Source organism: Botrytis deweyae (assembly GCF_014898535.1).
Source record: "Botrytis deweyae strain B1 chromosome Unknown BDEW_036, whole genome shotgun sequence".
NCBI lineage: Eukaryota > Fungi > Ascomycota > Leotiomycetes > Helotiales > Sclerotiniaceae > Botrytis > Botrytis deweyae.
The window spans coordinates 315844-335425 of record NW_024066243.1 but is presented as its reverse complement, the minus strand read 5'-3'; the positions used below and the strand labels follow the sequence as shown (position 1 = coordinate 335425).

At 43.7% G+C, this 19582-nt stretch overlaps 6 protein-coding genes across 6 annotated transcripts; 2 read left to right on the top strand and 4 right to left on the bottom strand.

Moving 5' to 3' along the window:
- Positions 1-192: 192 nt before the first annotated feature.
- On the bottom strand, positions 193-1091 carry EAE98_010468 (uncharacterized protein; the record flags this gene model as incomplete). Its single annotated transcript, XM_038958089.1, has 2 exons — positions 368-1091; positions 193-318 (listed from the first exon to the last, which is right to left on the bottom strand). The coding sequence occupies exons 1-2, from the start codon at positions 503-505 to the stop codon at positions 193-195; spliced, it is 264 nt and encodes an 87-aa protein (XP_038805652.1). The 5' UTR covers positions 506-1091.
- A 2110-nt stretch (positions 1092-3201) lies between these two features.
- EAE98_010467 (uncharacterized protein) lies at positions 3202-6897 on the top strand (the record flags this gene model as incomplete). Its single annotated transcript, XM_038958088.1, has 5 exons — positions 3202-3384; positions 3508-3552; positions 3619-5836; positions 5903-6654; positions 6712-6897. 5 exons carry the CDS (start codon positions 3202-3204, stop codon positions 6895-6897), a joined length of 3384 nt encoding a protein of 1127 aa, XP_038805651.1.
- Positions 6898-7390: 493 nt separating this feature from the next.
- EAE98_010466 (uncharacterized protein) lies at positions 7391-8860 on the bottom strand (the record flags this gene model as incomplete). Its single annotated transcript, XM_038958087.1, has 6 exons — positions 7391-7521; positions 7649-7880; positions 7933-8224; positions 8323-8450; positions 8502-8634; positions 8754-8860. 6 exons carry the CDS (start codon positions 8858-8860, stop codon positions 7391-7393), a joined length of 1023 nt encoding a protein of 340 aa, XP_038805650.1.
- Positions 8861-10353: 1493 nt separating this feature from the next.
- Positions 10354-13843, top strand: EAE98_010465 (uncharacterized protein; the record flags this gene model as incomplete). The annotated part of the gene is made up of 2 exons (XM_038958086.1): positions 10354-11384; positions 11455-13843. The coding sequence occupies 2 exons, from the start codon at positions 10354-10356 to the stop codon at positions 13841-13843; spliced, it is 3420 nt and encodes a 1139-aa protein (XP_038805649.1).
- Positions 13844-14885: 1042 nt separating this feature from the next.
- On the bottom strand, positions 14886-16894 carry EAE98_010464 (uncharacterized protein; the record flags this gene model as incomplete). Its single annotated transcript, XM_038958085.1, has 7 exons — positions 14886-15028; positions 15081-15623; positions 15673-15761; positions 15814-15892; positions 16198-16213; positions 16448-16586; positions 16863-16894. The coding sequence occupies 7 exons, from the start codon at positions 16892-16894 to the stop codon at positions 14886-14888; spliced, it is 1041 nt and encodes a 346-aa protein (XP_038805648.1).
- A 1526-nt stretch (positions 16895-18420) lies between these two features.
- EAE98_010463 (uncharacterized protein) lies at positions 18421-19265 on the bottom strand (the record flags this gene model as incomplete). Its single annotated transcript, XM_038958084.1, has 3 exons — positions 18421-18684; positions 18742-19194; positions 19264-19265. Coding segments are annotated over 3 exons (501 nt in total). The 3' UTR covers positions 18421-18638.
- Between the last annotated feature and the right edge of the window lie 317 nt (positions 19266-19582).

Sequence of the window (19582 nt, the reverse complement as noted above, 5' to 3'; positions counted from 1 at the left end):
TCCCATCGTACAACAGTCTCCATGACTGCTGATTAAGTAGAGGAGGGCCAAGATCTCCGCCACACGGTGGAATACGTCTTATCGCCATTCAGATCGCCCAGATAATTGGAGTCCAGAAGCATGCTACCGTTTAATCCGAACAAAAGATGCCGTGTTCCGCCAGAAAGCTTTCACATTCCCTAGAAAGGAAGTTTAAACTTTGTGACAATTGTCTTGTCGGGAAGTATGTGCCGCGAGACCAATAGAAAGGTTGTCGATGAGACCCACAACTTCCTCTCCGATTTCCAAAGCTTCAGCCCAACTTAGGAACACTTGGCTCTTATTAATCGATGGCGTTCAAGATTTGGATCGCGCGATGTTCACCTACATGGTTGAATATGGAGCTCGCAACCTCATCTGGCCCGGTTGTTGTTCCGATCGCAGAGATCCCGATCAAATCTTTATCGATAAGCTCAACAAAGTGGTAGATATCGATGTTATTCCATGATACTATCAACAACATCATGAGCTGGACGGCGTCTCTGGTGTGTTATCCAAAACCCCGGATACCCTTTTCATCACCATCGTTGACTTGTTATTCAACATTTGGTTGGTGTTGAATTGATTGATCAAACAGGTATCAAATGAGAGTGGTTGAAGTATCGTAGCCAATAGGAACACACTCAAAGATCAGCATTGCCTAACCGATGATTTTCAAGCAGCCGCGGCTTAATCGATTGCGCGCCTCCACGAATACATTGTATGTACATTCATTCAACAAATGTCCGATTCTTCAGTTAATGAGTAAGTGAGAATACTACCTACCTAGGTACACCGGTATTATTGTTACTATTTGCGGATATTTATTTTGTTACACTTTACTTTACAAATGACTGTCAAATGCTAGCTCCCGGTGATGCGGACGCGTTTTCCCGCACGCAGCTTGGGGTGATTTGCTAAGACCGGGTGGAAGCGAACGTGCAAAGCTTGGATAAATGGCAAAGGGCTTGGCTTCTTGTGCCAACATTACGGTCGATCAGATACTGTAGCCTGTTGGATATGTGAGTTTTATTAATGGGAATGGGAATGTGTATCTCTGGGAAAGATTTGCATCCCCTCGTGTATATTTATGTCAAGATTGGGTGGCTGAAGAACTCGGCTGGAGTTAGGCATTTATGAATGAGATTACTTTTTAGGTAATTGATGAGAGAGACTCAGGTATGATGTAAAAGGGAAGGAGATTATTTAAAGAAGGTCCATATGCGGTAAAGGCAGAGGGAATTTGATTTACTTTCCGATTTCCGATTGTCCGTGATACTTGTCCTACTGCGGTAGATACTGGTGGTTGTAGCGAACCGAACTATTACCAAGGGGAAGCGGATAGGGAGAACACGGGGAATACGAATTCAACAAGCTAGGCATGAAAGAGGTAAGATTCGATTCGCAATTATTTGCATTTGGTGGAGAGGAATTGGGAGATAGCTGATGCCGTCTTCAAACGAGATGAGGAAATGAGGAGATGAGGATGCATGAGGATTGGTTTTTGTTGGACAATCTGTTTCAAATGGGTACACCAGTACAATAAAAAGTAATATGATGTTGCCATGTTGGGGATTTCCACAGCTATTGTTAGAAAAAGTCTTATCCCATGGCTTGGGTTACAATTTTGGGATTGGGTCAATGTTGTTGAGACCTTTTGAATATTTATCATGATTCAGTCCAACGGTTTGATAATGGATGGAATGGGATGGGATAGATAGATAGACAGATACCTAGATAGATAGATAGATGATCTGATCGACCCGTAGACGCTGACGGCACTCTCTGGCAGTGCAATGATACAAATGATCAAAAGTATATATCAATTATTCCTTGCTAGTCCAAAGGATAACATGTAAATGAATGGTTAACGGGTTATTCAAACTGTCGATGCTGTACATGTATATGTGTCTACCTACTACGTACATACATGTACATGTACATACCGGTATAAGGTTACATATACGAATCATCACCTATTGGTATCATGATACTGTAACCAAAATAACGTGTGCTCACTACTTCGTAGCTATTCCAACTTTACCCCTGGCTTGGATTCAGTTCATCAAAATTCCCATCGAAATTCCATTCCTCCCTCCCTGTACGGAGATTTATCCTTTTATGAGGCTTTTAAACCCCTTCACAACAACCCCGCTGTCTTGCCATCTCATAGATTAATTTTCTTTACGCTTTCTACTCTTCGAGCTTGTATACCGACCAATGTTGGGAATTCGTCTAAAAAAGGGAACTCGTTAGTCTTTTACCATCGACGGTGTGAACTACTCATCAAAAGAGATCAGTCTAAAGGAACCGTCACAAAAGAAATAAGAAGAAGAAGAAGAAGAAGAAGAAGAAGAAGCAGCAGCAGCAGAAGAAGAACCCGAAATTATATGATCAACCAGGGGAAGGTTCAAGCAACGAATTAAAAAAAAGCGCCAAATAATCCTTGAGTTAATCCTTTTGAAAATAAGTACCAACATCCATCAATCCAAAATCTACGAAGAAGTTCCACAGAACCATAAAACCACAGCAGTCCACTACGGAGATATGCCAAGATATGTTTTAGCTGACATACCCAGTAAACAACCAGACAGCCTGTTCATATGAGAGATTATCGATCGAAGCTTTTCATTCCCTCCTTCGATTCTCCTACCCGTGGAAGAATTGGAAGGTGTGATGAAAGTTCTGGGGATTTGTGTTTTTTCGTTATAAGTGATAATCTTACCTACCTACCTACTTCTCGACCTACTTACTTACTTTGATCTTAATACGGTTTGTCTTGAGCTTCTGATCTGATCGATATTTCACACCCGGGAGTGTCTAGGTATCCATACCTACCTACCTACTACATCCAGTGAACCCACCTACCTCCTACCTCCTCCCATAACATCAGAATCTCCAATTCACATACCACCCAAGAAGACATCCGAAAACTTTCCATTGGGAGTACCAATTAACACTTTTAATAACTCTTCTCTTTTTTTTCGGGCAATACAGAGAAGTACGAAGAAGACGGAGACTTAATTCCAAGGAGACAAACAGAATCGATCGACGTACATTACATCTGACGTTACTGTTACCTACATACATACCTGCTATTCTGTGTCCCCTTTTCGGTTGGGTGAATTACAATCTTGGCCCCTCGTTTTACCACAACCCCAAAACCTTGGAACTTCTTTCGCCATGGTTCGCATCTCTTTACCAAATCGCCTCAAAACTTACAGCAAAACCGGTTCTCGAAGTACAAGCCCAATTTCGAATACCAACAATAACAATATGAAGAATAAAACTAGCGGAAGGGATTCGAGTCCCGATAGCAACGGTATCAAAGTCAATGGTTTGGTACTGAAAGTTGTTGTTCTCAAGGTATGGATGATTTGAATCCACTTTTGTCTCTCACTTCATGCAAGCTGAGAACGGTGTCTCTGGGTGTTGATTCTAATGAAGCGTACTATGGAGATACTTATATTGACGATTATTTATAAATAGGCTAGAAATTTGGCAGCAAAGGACAAGAGCGGGACTTCTGATCCTGTAAGTACATGTCACCTTATCGTGGCGATGAGCTTAGGAACACACAAGCTGATGTGCGGATTCTAGTATCTAGTACTTACGCTTGGAGACGAAAAAAGTACAACTCATACAATACAGAAAACATTGAATCCAGAATGGAACGTTACTTTACAATTGCCAGTTACCGGCACAAATTCTCTACTCCTCGATTGCGTTTGTTGGGATAAGGATAGATTCGGAAAGGATTACCTGGGCGAATTCGACCTTGCATTAGAAGATGTATTCTCCAACGATTTGCACGAACAAGAGCCGGCATGGTACCCTCTGCGGAGCAAAAGACCTGGTGGAAAGAAGGATAGCAATGTGTCCGGCGACGTCCAACTTCAATTCACTTTGTACGATGTTACCAATCCTTCTGCCAGTTCTGCTCAGATTCTAGAGAAATTCAGAACTCTGGTGGGAGCTGAGAGTCCCGGTTTAGTTACGCCGTTACGAGAACTAGATTCAATTACACCTGGTACGGAAATGACGGAAGATGATTATTTCGATGAGGGCACGGAGCCAAGTGACGAAACCGATGATCCATCTAAACCCGAGAATTCTGAAAAACGTAAAAGGAGATTGCGACTCAAGGGATTAAGGAAGAAGAAGCAATTGAATGCATATGAATTTTCTGGTGACAGTGAGGTTGTTGGAATTGTTTTCCTGGAAATTGGCAAGGTTACAGATCTTCCACCGGAGCGAAATATGACGAGAACATCATTTGATATGGATCCTTTCGTGGTTGCATCTTTGGGAAAGAAAACGTACAGAACCAGAGTCATTCGACATAATTTAAATCCAGTCTTCAACGAGAAGATGATATTTCAGGTTCTGAGGCATGAGCAAACTTATTCTCTTGCGTTCACAGTTGTCGATAGAGACAAGCTGTCTGGAAACGATTTTATTGCTTCAACTGTATTACCAGTCAAGGATATCACCGACACTGCTCCAGAAGCTGACCCAGAAACCGGTCTTTACGCTATGAGAGATCCCCCTAATCTCAATACTTTGGTCGTACAGCAACCTCAAGCAAAAGGCTCCCGATTTAAATTGCCAATGTCAAGATCTACATCCTCACAAAGCTTGAACAAACTGGGACGTCCAATTTTGAAGAAGGAGTTGTCAAGCTCAAACACGAATAATGGAGGAACCTCCAGTAAAACTACGCCGACTCTTGCTCCTACCAGCGTTCCAGCAACCACTCCAGCAGGTCTTTCTCCAAACGATTCTCTATTACCGCCCCCAGTCGTTGAGCCAGAAGAATCAAGCGAGCAATCTGGTGACCCCGATTTACACTCATTCGAAGTTCCGTTGAAACTCAAAAATGCGGAAAAGTGGGAAGAGAAACACAGTCCAGTTTTATTTATCAAGGCTAAATACGCCCCTTACCCGGCTCTACGACAGCAATTCTGGAGGGCAATGCTCAGACAATATGACAGCGATGAGAGTGGATGTATCAGTAAGGTAGAACTTACGACCATGCTGGATACACTTGGCTCGACTTTAAAAGAGTCCACTATTGATGGATTCTTTAGACGCTTCCAAGCACAAAATGAAGATGGACAATTTTCAGAGTTGACTGTTGACCAAGCTGTCATTTGTTTAGAAGACCAATTGCAGAAAAAGACAAAGGAAACTAACATTGGGGACAAGATGAGAAATCTGTTGCCCGATGCTTCAGCAATGAAACACGCTATACCAAATCAGCTTGGTGGAACCCGAGGAGATCAATCTACAGATGCAGCTGTCACCGAAACATCGGCCCCATCGGATACGACATCAAATCGATTCCAGACGGAGGGATCTGATGATCCATACCCATCAACACAATCTGTCGACCAGTTAGGTACTCCTGGAGAAGAAGGTGAACTTTTGGACTCGGATGATCTCAACAATGAGACTGAAGAACATGTGGTTGAAATTCGAGAATGCCCAATATGTCATCAACCTCGTCTTAACAAACGATCTGATGCTGATATCATCACTCATATCGCTACCTGTGCTAGTCAAGATTGGCGTCAAGTCGATAATTTAGTTATGGCTGGTTTTGTTACATCTAGTCAAGCACAGCGCAAATGGTACTCCAAGGTCATCACTAAGATTTCCTACGGTGGTTACAAACTTGGTGCAAATTCTGCCAATATTCTTGTGCAAGATCGTATCACTGGACAAATCAATGAAGAGAGAATGAGCGTTTATGTTCGTTTGGGTATTAGACTGCTATATAAAGGATTAAAATCTAAGGAGATGGAAAAGAAGAGAAGTATGTTTGGGATTTATTATATATTTAGTGAGAAACCTAGTAGAACAATTGCTAACATGAACCTAGTTCGCAAGCTTCTTAAAGGCTTGAGTTTCAAACAGGGTGTCAAATATGACGATCCTGCTTCGGCAGCAGAAATCCAAAAGTTCATTAATTTCCATCAATTGGATATGAGTGAAGTTCTACTCCCGTTGGAACAATTCAAGAGCTTTAATGAGTTCTTCTATCGTCAACTCAAACCAGATGCACGACCATGTTCAGCACCAGATAATCCTCGCATCATCGTTTCGCCTGCTGATTGTAGATCAGTTGTCTTCAACAGAATGGATGAAGCGACCAAGATTTGGGTTAAAGGTCGTGAGTTCTCGATTGAAAGGCTCCTTGGTAATGCATACCCAGAAGATGCAAAACGATACACAAATGGTTCATTGGGTGTCTTCCGTCTCGCTCCACAAGATTATCATCGTTTCCATATCCCAGTTGATGGTGTTATGGGAACTCCAAAAACCATTGAAGGAGAATATTATACAGTCAATCCTATGGCTATTCGATCCGCACTTGATGTGTATGGAGAAAATGTCCGTGTGGTTATCCCAATTGATTCTCTAGAGCATGGAAGAGTCATGGTTATCTGTGTAGGAGCAATGATGGTGGGAAGTACAGTTATTACTAGAAAGGGGGGTGAAAATGTTAAACGTGCTGAAGAACTCGGATACTTCAAATTTGGTGGTAGTACTATTCTTCTTTTGTTTGAAGATGGTGCTATGAGATATGATGATGACTTGGTTGGAAATTCTAGTCAGGCTTTGGAAACTTTGGTAAGTTTTTTGATTAATTTCGTACTAAAAAACATTGTACTAATGGCAAATAAACAGATTCGTGTGGGTATGTCTATTGGTCACCATCCAGGTGAAGGTCAACATACACCTGATATGCGAAAGAATGAAGAAGATATCACTGAATCCGAAAAAGCAGAGGCAAAGAGGAGAATTGAGGGTAGCATCTCAAATCAAGGGGGTAATCTAACGGGAAAGGCACCAACGGCTAGTATGGCAGGATAGATTTTGGGTTGGTGAAAAGGATGCAGTGAGTGAGACGGGAGTGAAGGGGAAAAGAAAATATTGATTAAATTCGACATTGAAGTGCTCAGTCGAGTTGGGAATTGGGAGAACGGGGGGGCGTTTCTTGATATTGATGGGCTTGGGGGTTGGGGGTGCAGACGTGAAATATCGTATGGATGGGCGGGAGGAAGGATTGATGGGGCATGTCAAAATATACAATGGATCGATGTCTTACAGGATATACATGGGAGATTAAAGAAATGGAACGAAACGAGAATCAATATATGATAGCGATATAGCGAATTGTGAGCGAAGATTTTTATCGATGCATGATTCAGTCACGGGCTTTTAAGTTGAGGTGGTGTGAATGTGTGTGTATATTTATACTAGGAAATGTATTGATATCGAAACAGAAATCAAAAATCAAAAATAGCAAGGATAGATGTTGAATTAGCCGAACTATCTATCTACCTGTCTATTTGTGGTCATTCAATTAACAACTTTGACCCTCCAAAAACTTGCCAACTTCCTTGGCAAGAATCTCGTGCGTGTGGTAGGTTATGTGGCCGGTGTTGTACCAGAAGTAGTCGGGAATGGGGAGGCAGCCGTAAGATGCATAGTTTGCTGGAAGGGGATTAGTTGAATTTGGAGCGGGGTCGTATTTATGTGTAGTTCATATGAAGAATAGATTTTGACGATACACAATAGGGTTGGGGATATGAATGGAAACTGGAGAAAAAAAGAAACTCACTAGCAATATCAGGCGCATCATATCTCGGACAATATTTTGTGATATTTTTGATCCCGTACGGCGCGGGATCATCCAGCACGGAAGACAGAAAGGAAAAGGTGTCGAAGACCATGGCTTTGGTGCCGGGGTGCGTGGCGGCGAAGTGGAGCGCGCTGCTGTTGAGGATTTCGTTGTAGGAGGTGAGCATGGTGGTGTTGGGGAGGGGACCGGCGGCGCGGATGAGGTTGGGGGGCTAATTGGGGGTTAGTGGGGGTGTGGTGTGGGGTGGGGTGTTGGGAACTTACGGTGCGTTGTAAGGGGGGGAGATTCATGAAGAGGAAATTGCGAAACCCGGCGTTGTAGATGGTTTCGATGGCGGCGAATTCGGTGGTGATGATGTTTGTGTAGAGGGAGGGGAAGTTGGTGGCATTGTGCGAGGGGAAGGTGTAGGAATCGGTGTCGCTGATGTCGTTGATGCCGATCCAGATGGCGACGAGGGTCTGGGAGGGATCCATGGGGATGATTGGCTGCGCGTAGGTGGACCATTCGCGGATTTGGTTTTCGAGGGAGACGGTGTAGTTGTGGTGGAGGGGGGTGCTGATTGTAGGGGTTTTGGATTAGTGGATTTTTGTACATGTTGATTGTTTGTGGCACGTGAAGACCCATTGGGGAGGAATCTGGAAAACAAAACTAACTAGGTTGTAGAGACGTCGGAGCCGGCAAAGGCGAAATCCCAGAGTTGTTTGCTACAGCCGGATGGGAGACCGGAAAAGCAGGATGTGAGGTATTCGACCCAATTGGGACCGCCTGCTGATGTTCCAAGCTGGTTGTAGTGTTAGTGATATGTATAAACAGACATTTAGGAGCCAAATACTTGATTTTGGATGATCTTATTACTCAAGATTTGGGCGGGAGTATATGAGAAATTCTGAAGATCGCCAATGAAGGAGTAATTTTGTCGACCGTATGTTCCTTGAACAAATGTGTACGAATCACCGAATGCGAGACTGGTATGGAGGGTTAGAATTTTGGCAGTTATTGGGTTGCGATTCACTGGGACTTTCTCGACGGGTGGAAATAGGAGTCATGAAATTCTTCGGGTACTCCGTGTATTCCGTTCACTTACAAGTACTTGGTATCTTCCCAACTGAAAGAGGATTTGACATCTTTCGTGGGAAATGCCCATATGGTTCTTAGCCCAGAGATAACACAGATGGTGCTCAGTAACTTCATATTGAAAATGAGAAATCTTAATTTTGTAGTCAAAACGACCTTGAAGCAATCGACGACTTGTCTAAGTATTTATATATACAAAGGGCCAAACCCTCCACACCACACCTCCTCACTATATGTACGATCATCAATTCTCGCTGGAGTTATTTTCCGAAAAGTATATATGGCGGTAGTATGCACATCTCCCCGAAAGCTCCGATTGGGCTCAGAATGGAAGGGTTGAAAATGCGGGGAAGGGGACGGAGAAACTTTTCCCGAATGGATGGAATATTACTAGCATGGAGTCCATGAGTCCCCCTCTCCGCAAAGTTATACTCGGATAACCTTAATCGTCTACGCTGCTTGAAAGATAGAGATACATAGTGTATCGATTTCCTTCCAGATGGGTGCCTCTTTTGAAGTCTGATCTGATCTCTTCTGACCTGGCCCCATCTCCTCTTTCACACCAGCTTGTCAAAGCCTTCCAGCCACGACATATTCATCTGTTGCCTCTTGAACGGGTTTCGATATTCCTCAAATTGCGAATCCCTCTCAATCGCAACTAATAGTCGGCTCTCATAAGCGGCCGACTAGTTCCTAGTCGGCCGCTTATGAGAGCCGACTATTAGCCGATATTTATAAAGTAGGAAAGAGAGCGTGATAGACGAGCAATATGACATCACTCTTTCATGGTCATCTATCACCTCACCAAGCCGCAAACGCTCTTCCGCCATGAGAAGTCTCATTATTAATGGCGGAAACCGGCACCGCTCACTTATCACCACCAAGAGTACCAAGAACAAAATACAGTCTCTCATTCGTCAATATGAGCCAAGATTCCACAAAATATGTCTTCGGTCGACTTCGCCACTAAACAAAGGCTTAGCACGTGCGCCAAGTAGTCACGTGATATAACAATATCCAATGACATCTTGTCTTTTCTTCCCATGACAATTTTCCACTCCGTTTCCGAGCGGAATCTACGATGCGGGGAGGGCCAAGCCAAACCCGGCTAAGACTGCCCAAACCAAGACGTCTTGGCTCTTGGACATTAATGATGCTATCCATACAAAGAGATTGTTTGAGTAGAACTAAGAAAGTGCCATGAGTTAATGAGCTCATCGCGTCGTTCTTTCTTACGATGATAGGTACAAGTTTCCCAATATTTGGCTTCAAGGCTCTTGGCTATTCCGCCAATGTAGCTTCCTGATGACTTGGAGGAAGGTCTATCATAGGCCGATACGGTGGGAAAGAGCAAGGTAAATGATCTTTTGGTTTTCTGGAAGGAATATATAAGGATGTGTTACCCCGCATTGGGTCTGGATGTATTCGCTTAAGAATTATCTCTTGATTATCACGATTTGATTCCCTACTATTCCCTCGATTAGGAATAGATGACGATATCCTTTTGTTTAATATAATACTTAATCACATCTCATATACATACAACATACATACATACACATCTTACGATACCCACACACCCCAAACATTGTCTGATACAATTATCAACAATGGCATCTCAAGAAAAAACATCCTATACCACCCGTCCGCACGCCTTCCTTCTCACTCCGCAAGATGCCGCCAGTCAGCTTTCCACCAACCTCGAGACAGGTCTTACAGCAAGTAAAGTCCAATCAATACAAGCTTCACATCCACCCAATGAGCTTGATACCGGCGGTTCCATCTCTTGGTATAGAATCCTCATAAAACAAATTTCCAACGCCATGATTCTCGTTCTGGTATTCGCTATGGCGCTTAGTTTTGGCGTAGGCGATTACATTGAAGGAGGAGTTTTGGTTGCCGTCATTGTACTAAATGTTATGATTGGTTTCTTTCAAGAGTTCAGTGCAGAGAAGAAAATGGATTCCCTTAGAGCTCTTTCTTCGCCATCGGCTTCGGTACTGCGAGATGGATCTGTCATTGTGGTTCCCAGTGCGGAAGTTGTCCCTGGTGATATCGTACTTTTGAAAACGGGCGATACGGTACCAGCCGATTTGCGCATTTTCGAAGCTATGAATTTGACCTGTGAAGAGAAGAGTTTGACGGGAGAATCTGAGCCAGTTGAGAAGATCACCTCGAATGAGATCTGTGTGCCTGGTACTGAAGAGAGAGCGACAACAGAAGAGCAAGTTGGCATTGCGGATCGTAACAACATGGCATATTCTACCACGACGGTTATCAAAGGCCGCGGAAGAGGAATTGTTGTATTTACAGGCATGCAAACTGAGGTTGGAAAGATCGCGGCTTCGACGACGAAGAAGCAACGCAAGGAGGGCAGATCGATGAATTATAAGAAATATGGAAAAGCGCAGCCGGTTAAGGGAGCTGCTAGACGTACTTACGATTTTGTTGGAAAGTTCTTGGGACTTACTGAAGGTACTCCTTTGCAGAGAAAGCTGAGTAAGGTTGCGTATATCCTTTTTGGATGCGCAATTCTACTGGCAATTGTAGTGTTTGGTGTAAATCGATTCATCGTCACAGATGAGGTGGCTATTTATGCTATCTCAACTGGTATTGCTATTATTCCTGAATCTTTGATCGCGTAAGTACACTCAACCATGGTCTACTCAAGATGCAACATTAAAATCCGAACTACAACTAACATCATTTAGAGTATTGACAATCACAATGGTTGTTGGCATGACCGTTATGCGTAAAGCTAATGTCGTCGTCCGAGATCTATCAGCACTCGAAGCACTTGGTGGAGTTACAAATATTTGCTCCGACAAAACCGGTACACTTACCCAAGGAGCCATGATCGTTAAGAAAGTATGGATTCCTAAAATTGGAATCTATACAGTGAATCATTCTATGGATCCCAACAATCCTACCGAGGGTACTGTTACCAAGGCACCACTCAAGTCCGAAGGTATGCAGACACCAGATTCTCCCAGCGAGACTGCAAAAATAGATTTCGATACTCAGCGCAGTGCTGCTGCTCTGAAATTTGACATTCCAGCCGAGAAAGCGGTTAGAGATGAAAGAAAGAACCCATCGTCAGAACAAGAGGAAGAGCCAGCCGAGATTGTACCAGAACTAGAGAGTTTTCTTCAGTCGGCTGCACTTTGTAATCTTGCTACCGTTAAACATGAAGTGGTAGAAGGCGAGACGACTAAAAAGTGGCAGACGACCGGCGAGCCAACAGAAATCGCTCTGCAGGTATTCACTCATCGATTTGAATCTGGAAAAAGAGTTTTCGAAAGTAAAGGATGGAAACAAACCGCCGAGTTTCCATTTGATAGTAGCATCAAGCGAATGTCCGTTATCTATCAACGACCAGATGGAGAGCATATAGTCTTCACCAAAGGAGCTGTCGAGAGAGTTTTGGATCTCTGCTCTTCTGTTGGAAGTGGAAATACTAAAGAGACAATGACGGACGAGCTAAAGGAATCGATAAATCGACAGATGAACAGATTTGCCGAACAGGGCCAGCGAGTCCTTGCAGTAGCCGCCAAACCTTGGACCACTGCTGCTTCACAAGACAAGAATTTAAATGATGAGAGTCTACGAGGTGAAGTGGAACAAGATCTTACACTTCTTGGCCTAGTTGGAATCTACGATCCACCTCGCGATGAGACAAAAGATGCTATTAGGGAGTGTACTCAAGCCGGTATCAAAGTTCACATGCTCACTGGAGATCATCCCTCTACTGCGAAAGCCATCGCCCAGGAAATCGGTATCATCCCGAGAAATCTTGGACAGCTATCTGCTGGAGTTTCTGCATCTGTCGTTATGAAGGCTACGGATTTTGATCACCTCACGAATGCAGAAATCGACGCACTTCCAACTCTCCCTCTGGTACTCGCTCGTTGCGCCCCGGATACGAAAACGCGTATGATCCATGCGCTGAGAAGAAGAGGATTGTACATGGCCATGACAGGTGATGGAGTAAACGACGCGCCTAGTCTTTCCGAAGCAGACGTCGGTATCGCCATGGGTATCGCCGGCTCCGACGTTGCCAAATCCGCAGCCAAGATGGTACTTCTCGATGATAAATTCAATAGTATCGTATCAGCTATTCGTGAGGGACGTCGCATGTTTGACAATATCCAGAGATTCGTACTCCATCTCCTTTCGTCCAATGTGGGAGAAGTGATATTGTTGATTGCCGGTCTCGGGTTCCAAGACGTCAACAGACAATCTGTATTCCCACTGAGTCCATTGCAGATTCTTTGGATTAATATGCTTACATCCAGTTTCCCCGCTTTTGGCTTGGGAAAAGAAAAAGCAAGTTCGACCGTGATGAGACGCCCCCCTCACGATAATAAGCGAGGTGTGTTCACCACACAAATTCTCGTCGATATGGTTGTCTATGGTATCCTCATGGGAGCCTGCACACTTCTCACATTCGTCATCATCATCTACGGCGTCAACGACGGAAATCTAGGCCGTGATTGCAACCGCAGCTATGGACCAGCCTGTGGTCCCGTCTTCCGGGCTCGCGCCGCCGTCTTCGCAGAGCTCACTTGGTTAATCCTCATCTCGGCTTGGGAATTCAAATCCATCCGTCGCAGCATGTTTCGTCTGGACGCCACTTCGGAAAGCTCATTCCCGTTCTTCAAAGACGTGTATGAGAATCGTTTCTTGTTCTGGGCGGTGGTCATCGGTGCTTTGTCTGTCTTCCCCGCAGTCTACATTCCGGGTTTGAATACTTCGGTCTTCAAACACGTGGGTATTACGTGGGAATGGTCATTAGCCTTCGGTGCCGTTTTCGTATTCGTTCTAGGTATCGAAGCGTGGAAGGCGACGAAGCGATATTTCGGATTGTTCGAGCAGCTCGATGAGGAAGAGGCTGAACGGGATCGCAAATTGGGATTGCGACAGGGCTTCTTCACATTTGCGAAGTCGACGACTTCGATCGGCAGATCTTCGATGGATCAATATTCTGTCAAGGAGAAGATTGCGGGAATGGGTAGTCTGGGTTCGGCGCTGACGACGAGATCGATGCTTCAAAAGGAATCCAGGGCGGGAACGGGTTTAAGTGGTGATTCAGCGGTTTAGGGTTTAGAGTTCGGAATCTGTTTTGAAAGCGGAACATAGCATAGAATAACAGCGTTTAATGATAGGTTAATAAGTTTGATTACAAGATAAGTAAGTGTTTTCCAGACTTGTCGGATATGAGAAGTATTAGAAAAATGAAAAGTATTTTGTCAATCTTCTAAAATCATGCTTCACACAACCAATCGAACCAACACAACATCAACTTTATCTCCCGAGCTCCCTCCCCCCTTTGGGTTTCAACAAATCGCTTCAAATCCCTCCCATTGTTTCATTCGCCTTACTTTTCTCCTTCCATGCCTCCTCTCTATCCATTCATTCATTTATTCATTTACTCATCCTTCCATCCTCTCACAACCCTCTAATCCCCCCCCCCCAAAACATCCGCCCAGAATCCAGATCTTCAGGTGTTCATCCAATCTACATCTCATCCACAAAACATCAATATAACTAACTCATCACCACCACCATCACTTTCCAACTTCCAAGCAACCTGTTCAATGCGAAGTGAAGATGTATGTATGACCGACTAGATGTACAAAATATATGAAATATGAAATATAAAATCATTAAACCCAGAGTATAGTTTGGGTTTAGTTTGGGTCTATTTTGATAGAATGATGAGTTGAGAATAGGAGGAACTGTAAAAGTTCCTCGGATCAGTGAGCCGATGATGACGGGGAGGAGGAGGATGATTGAAAATGGTGGTCAAGGAATAAACAATCTGTGCATAATTAATATGCATCTCAATACGAGTAGATAGAATCAACAAATGAATTAATTAATCGTTGAACCTGGACACTCATTTCATTGAGGTGCCCGCGTGCAAACCCTCCATGATACAATAATCAACCAAAATAGATAGCTTCAACACACATAACAAATTCACACTAGCCATAAAAAGTATCTATACAGTAAATTGTTTTTCATTGAATCGTAAATCTAGCTCTAATAGCTCGCTTTAAAGGTAAAATATCTCTCAATACTGAGCAAAACATCACATCATGTCATTTTTTTGACTCCCATTTTTACACACCAACATAATCTAATCGAAAATAATAGCTGCCTTAATAGCACTCTTGTTCTTGATGGACTCCAAAGCTTCACCCCATTGTTCAAGCTTGAAGGTCTTGTTAACAATACCCTCAACCTTGACCTTGCCTGAGTCGAGGTAATCGATGGCAGCAGCTATGTATTGTTAGCAACAGAATAAGTGTACACAAGATGAAGGAATACTTACGGAACATGTAAGTCTCGGAGAAGGAACCAAGAATGGTGATCTCATCACCGAAGATCTTGGATGGTGGCCAGGTAACTCTAGCAGAGCTGCTGTAGACACCATAGACTACGAGCTTACCTCCACGACGAACGTAGTTGATAGCATCCTCGAGAATCTTAGCGCTTCCGGTTGCTTCAACAACAATGTCGAAACCATATTTGTACTCATCCTTGATTTGTTGGAATTGAGCTTCTGGGTTATCACGGGAAAGTTCGATGTAGATATCAGCGGCATCAAGCTTCTTTGCGAGATCCATCTTAAGACCACCTGGAGCGGCGAGGACAACCTTGCATCCACCATTTTGTCTGAGCAATTGAGCGAGAACGAGACCAGTTGGTCCAGCACCGAACATGAGAACGGATGAACCCATCTTTGGTGCAATCTTCTCAAGACCGTGAGCAGCGCATGAGGCTGGCTCGAGGAGGGTAGCGTCAACATCTGAGAGGTTCTCGATCTTGAAAACCTTAGCGGCTGGGTAAGCACAGTACTCTGCGAAACCACCATCTAAATTGAATTAGCTTTGATATCTGGTTGGAGTTTGTGTTTAGCTTACCCATAGTAACACCGTGAGCGTTGAAGTTCTCGCACAACAAGAGTTGACCACGACGGCAGTAGAAGCACTCCTCGCAGAGTTCGGAGTTACTGGAGATAGATTAGTATATTGAACACGCATGTATGATTGAAAAGTACTCACTCAGCTACAACTCTGTCACCAACATTGAAGCCCTTGACCTTAGGTCCAGTGGCAGCAATAACACCGACAGTTTCATGTCCTATTAGATCCCAATGTTAGATGCTTGATCAAAGCCTTGATGGAATGTAACATTGTGAGGTAGGAACGAAAGTGGAAATTCTTTCGACATGTCCATATTGGTTGTATCCTGACTGAGAAACTAGTCTGCAGATGACCAATCCTCCACTAGAGGATGACTGGAGGGAAAGTTTGTGTTCCCATCTCCAACCAACTATGTTATCTGTCCATGAACTCGCCAAGATATGCAACGGTCTTCACCAGCCAAAGAGAATCGAATATTCAAAGCAAGGAATCGACGAAGAAAGGAAGGAAGGTATAACATACCAGGAATAAGAGGGAACTATAAATAACGTCACGTTAGCTTTTGATTCTTATAAAATATATAAACTCATCCCAACATGTTTAGCTTAAAGCACGTAAACCTCTCAAGGTACCTACCTAGGTGTAGGTACCCATCCAGGTGTATATTCTCAACCCGCATACTCGTCTTGATAGATAAAACGTCATGGTGGGGAAGATATCACATCACCCCTTTCTAATTCACATATATAAAAGGGAAGTCTCTCTCTCTTACCTTTGCAATGAATTCTCCCTCGTGGATGTGCAAATCGGTTCCGCAAACACCACAGGCCTTGACCTTTACCAAGACATCGTTATCACGGAGCTTTGGGAGAGGAACTTCAACGATTCCGTATTCTTCTGGCTTGGAGTATCTATTATCGTTCGAGTTAGCTTCAGTGTCTTAATTGATGTGCCTTCTCAAGTGGTGAAAGGATAGAAACGTGTTTGGTTCTAGTGTATCAAACGTTCTCGATTTCTCGAAAGATTTCAATCTGTCAAGCGGCTTCAATCATTGAATGGTTTGAACCATTCAATCGATATCAACTGTACAAACGATTTGACTTTGTCAAACATCTGCTGGATACACTGCTACTTCCAACACGATGCCACCCCAAAACCCCTCACCAAAACAAGAACAGTATTCATACCTCAAAGCTTTCATGGAAGTTGGGAGAGACATAGTGGCTGGTATGATCTTTTGATTCTTTTGAAGAAAGTTAAACAATTAAAGAGTTAAAGTAGGGTATCTTTTGAAGGTACGTTATTGAGGGTATTATTTTTCAGATGGTATGAAGAAGAAGAGCAAGACGAGAGAGAAGAAGATTGGCTTTCTTATAGTAATGAAGCTACGCAAGATATGGAAAGAGGGAGGGACAGCCAACCCCTTGTCATGATGGGGTGGGGTACCTAGCATGAAATGATTATGATCCTGTTGTTGTTGGATGCCCCGCCATTGAATCATCTGGAAATGTTTCCATCAATCTTACTTGGATCATGGAATGACTAGCTGAGCGGTTCGTGGGAACGGTTCCTTGCAATTGGCTCCATAAGAAACTTTAAGGTATGAGTTGGTGCGAGTTGAAGTGCACTGTGCAAGCCATATGTACCTAATAATGCTAGGTAGCTACGACAAGATGAGTTCGGACTAGACGGCGTTGCGACTGACTTGTTCTTATTGCTGATTTATGAGCTATACGATGAGGTCCGATATCAATCATCGAAAGACATCCAGCAGAATGCAAGATAGGTTTAATTCTCGTCGGTTCCTAAGGATTCAGAGAATGATCGAGAAGCATCAAACATAAACATTCACACCGCACAACGTTAACAACAACCTTCAATATACTTCCTCCAGATTCTACTCACCCACACCTCCTCTGCAAAATCCGACAAGGAAAAGCGCGTTACCAAGGCATCAAGCACCAATCGGACATCCATTCCTCAAGCTTTCCCAAGCCATCTAAACACCACGAAAGGCAATAGGATGTGAGGATCAAAAAATAATCGTACAACCCCACGTTTCTCACGAGTCACCAACATTTTTACATACATCGTCGATAGTTTTATGGATTTGGACTGTTTGACATTCTAGGCCATCTCCACTACAAAACTCTTTCACTCATCGACGGAACACCAGAAGATCGATATCAACATCCAGATTCCGAATATATCATGGTCCGAAATGGACATCAAAATAGAGAGTAAGACCGAGCAGAAGTACGATGACGATATTGACTACATGATTACTGCTCTGGGTGGGTCAAAAATCGGAAAAGGTCGCGGGGATATTGGTGGGGTTGCTTTTTTCGGTTTCTAGTACTTCATAGGCCGACCTTCCATCTGTATGAACAACGAAACACTTTTTGGAATAATTACATGAACGAGCATGACCTGATCTGAGCACATATTGATGAGTTTTGAGGCTTCCATTTGAAATCTCGAATCTTTGATCTCCCTTGACCTTTTTTTGATCTTCCATGACCGAAAGACCCGAGTGATATGTGGCATAGAATGTGTCCGGGCCGTTGCGTTTCGTTCGGAATCATTAGGTAAAAATTTAACATGTACATAAATATCAAAAGCAGTTCAAAGTAACACACAATGTTAACTTCACCAAATCATCAATTTCATACGAGACGTCAACAAATTCAAACAGTCATGAAAAGAAAAGCAGAGAATGAGTCGCAGGATGTGTGAGGGAGTATCGTGTTTTCACGTCATAATAAATTGAAGGGGTATTGGAAGAAGCTCATTATGCTACCTGACAGTTTTGAAGTGTCAACTTCCACCTTCGACCTATGCTCCCCCGGCGATTACTTTCACTCGACCTAACGCGCTACTGTCCAGTCGTCCAACCATACAAGTGTTTATGAGGAATTCCTGTCGGATGCATTGAGCAAGCGTAAAGAAATTGTAGAATAAATCTACGAAGGAGGGGCAGCTCCACGTCCACGTCCAGCACCACCACGGCTGTGAAAGAAAGTGTTAGGATTGATCAACCAAATATGATAGATGCGTGAAACTTACAATGTAGGGTTGAACTCTCCTGGTGCGGCACCTTCCTTGCTCTCACCACCCTCACGTCTGCGGTAATCACTGCGGTCACCACGCTCTCCACCACCACGTCCACCACGGCCACCGAATGGCTTGCGCTCACGCTCGTCACCTCCCATCATTCCACGAGGAGGAGCGTGGGATCTTTGGACCTTGATGTGGGTAGCTGGGACAATCTCAGCGGGGAGATGGAGCCATTCGCGGAGGTAGTCGAGACCCTCTGGGGTGAGGGTGTAGTAGTAGTATTGCCAAGAGAATTGAGTCTTGACATATCCACGGGAGGTCAAAGATTGACAAGCCTTGACAACGTAAAGGTTACGGGTGTCGATATCTGGGTGCTTGTTTTCGTACTCCTTCTTTGCGACAAGTACGCCCTCACGGAACAAGTACTCGTGAATCAACTTGCGGTCGGCCTTTGGGATAAGCCTGTAAATTAATTTATTAGTCTTTTTGCATTTTGAGATAATAACATCAAGACAATTGTTAATATCTTACATCTTGGCGGTTTGTCGAGTTGCTTGAAAGTTTGTCGATGTCGAGAGGTGTAAGAAAAATCGAAGCAATTCAAAATTCGAATATTCTGAATTGTGTGGTTCAAGCGCTAGCAAGCGAAGATGTGGCTGATAGCTTTGCAGAATCCAAGATATATGCACGTGACAGCTAGCAAAGCCACTCAGCCACTCGGGTGTTCTACGGCTCAGGAACTTCCACCATTTGGATGTTGATATCAAACTTGTCGAAAACCACCAACAACATCGCAAAGCGCGACAATAGTTTGAATTTCATTAAAACAATCCCGATAACAAAAAAAGAC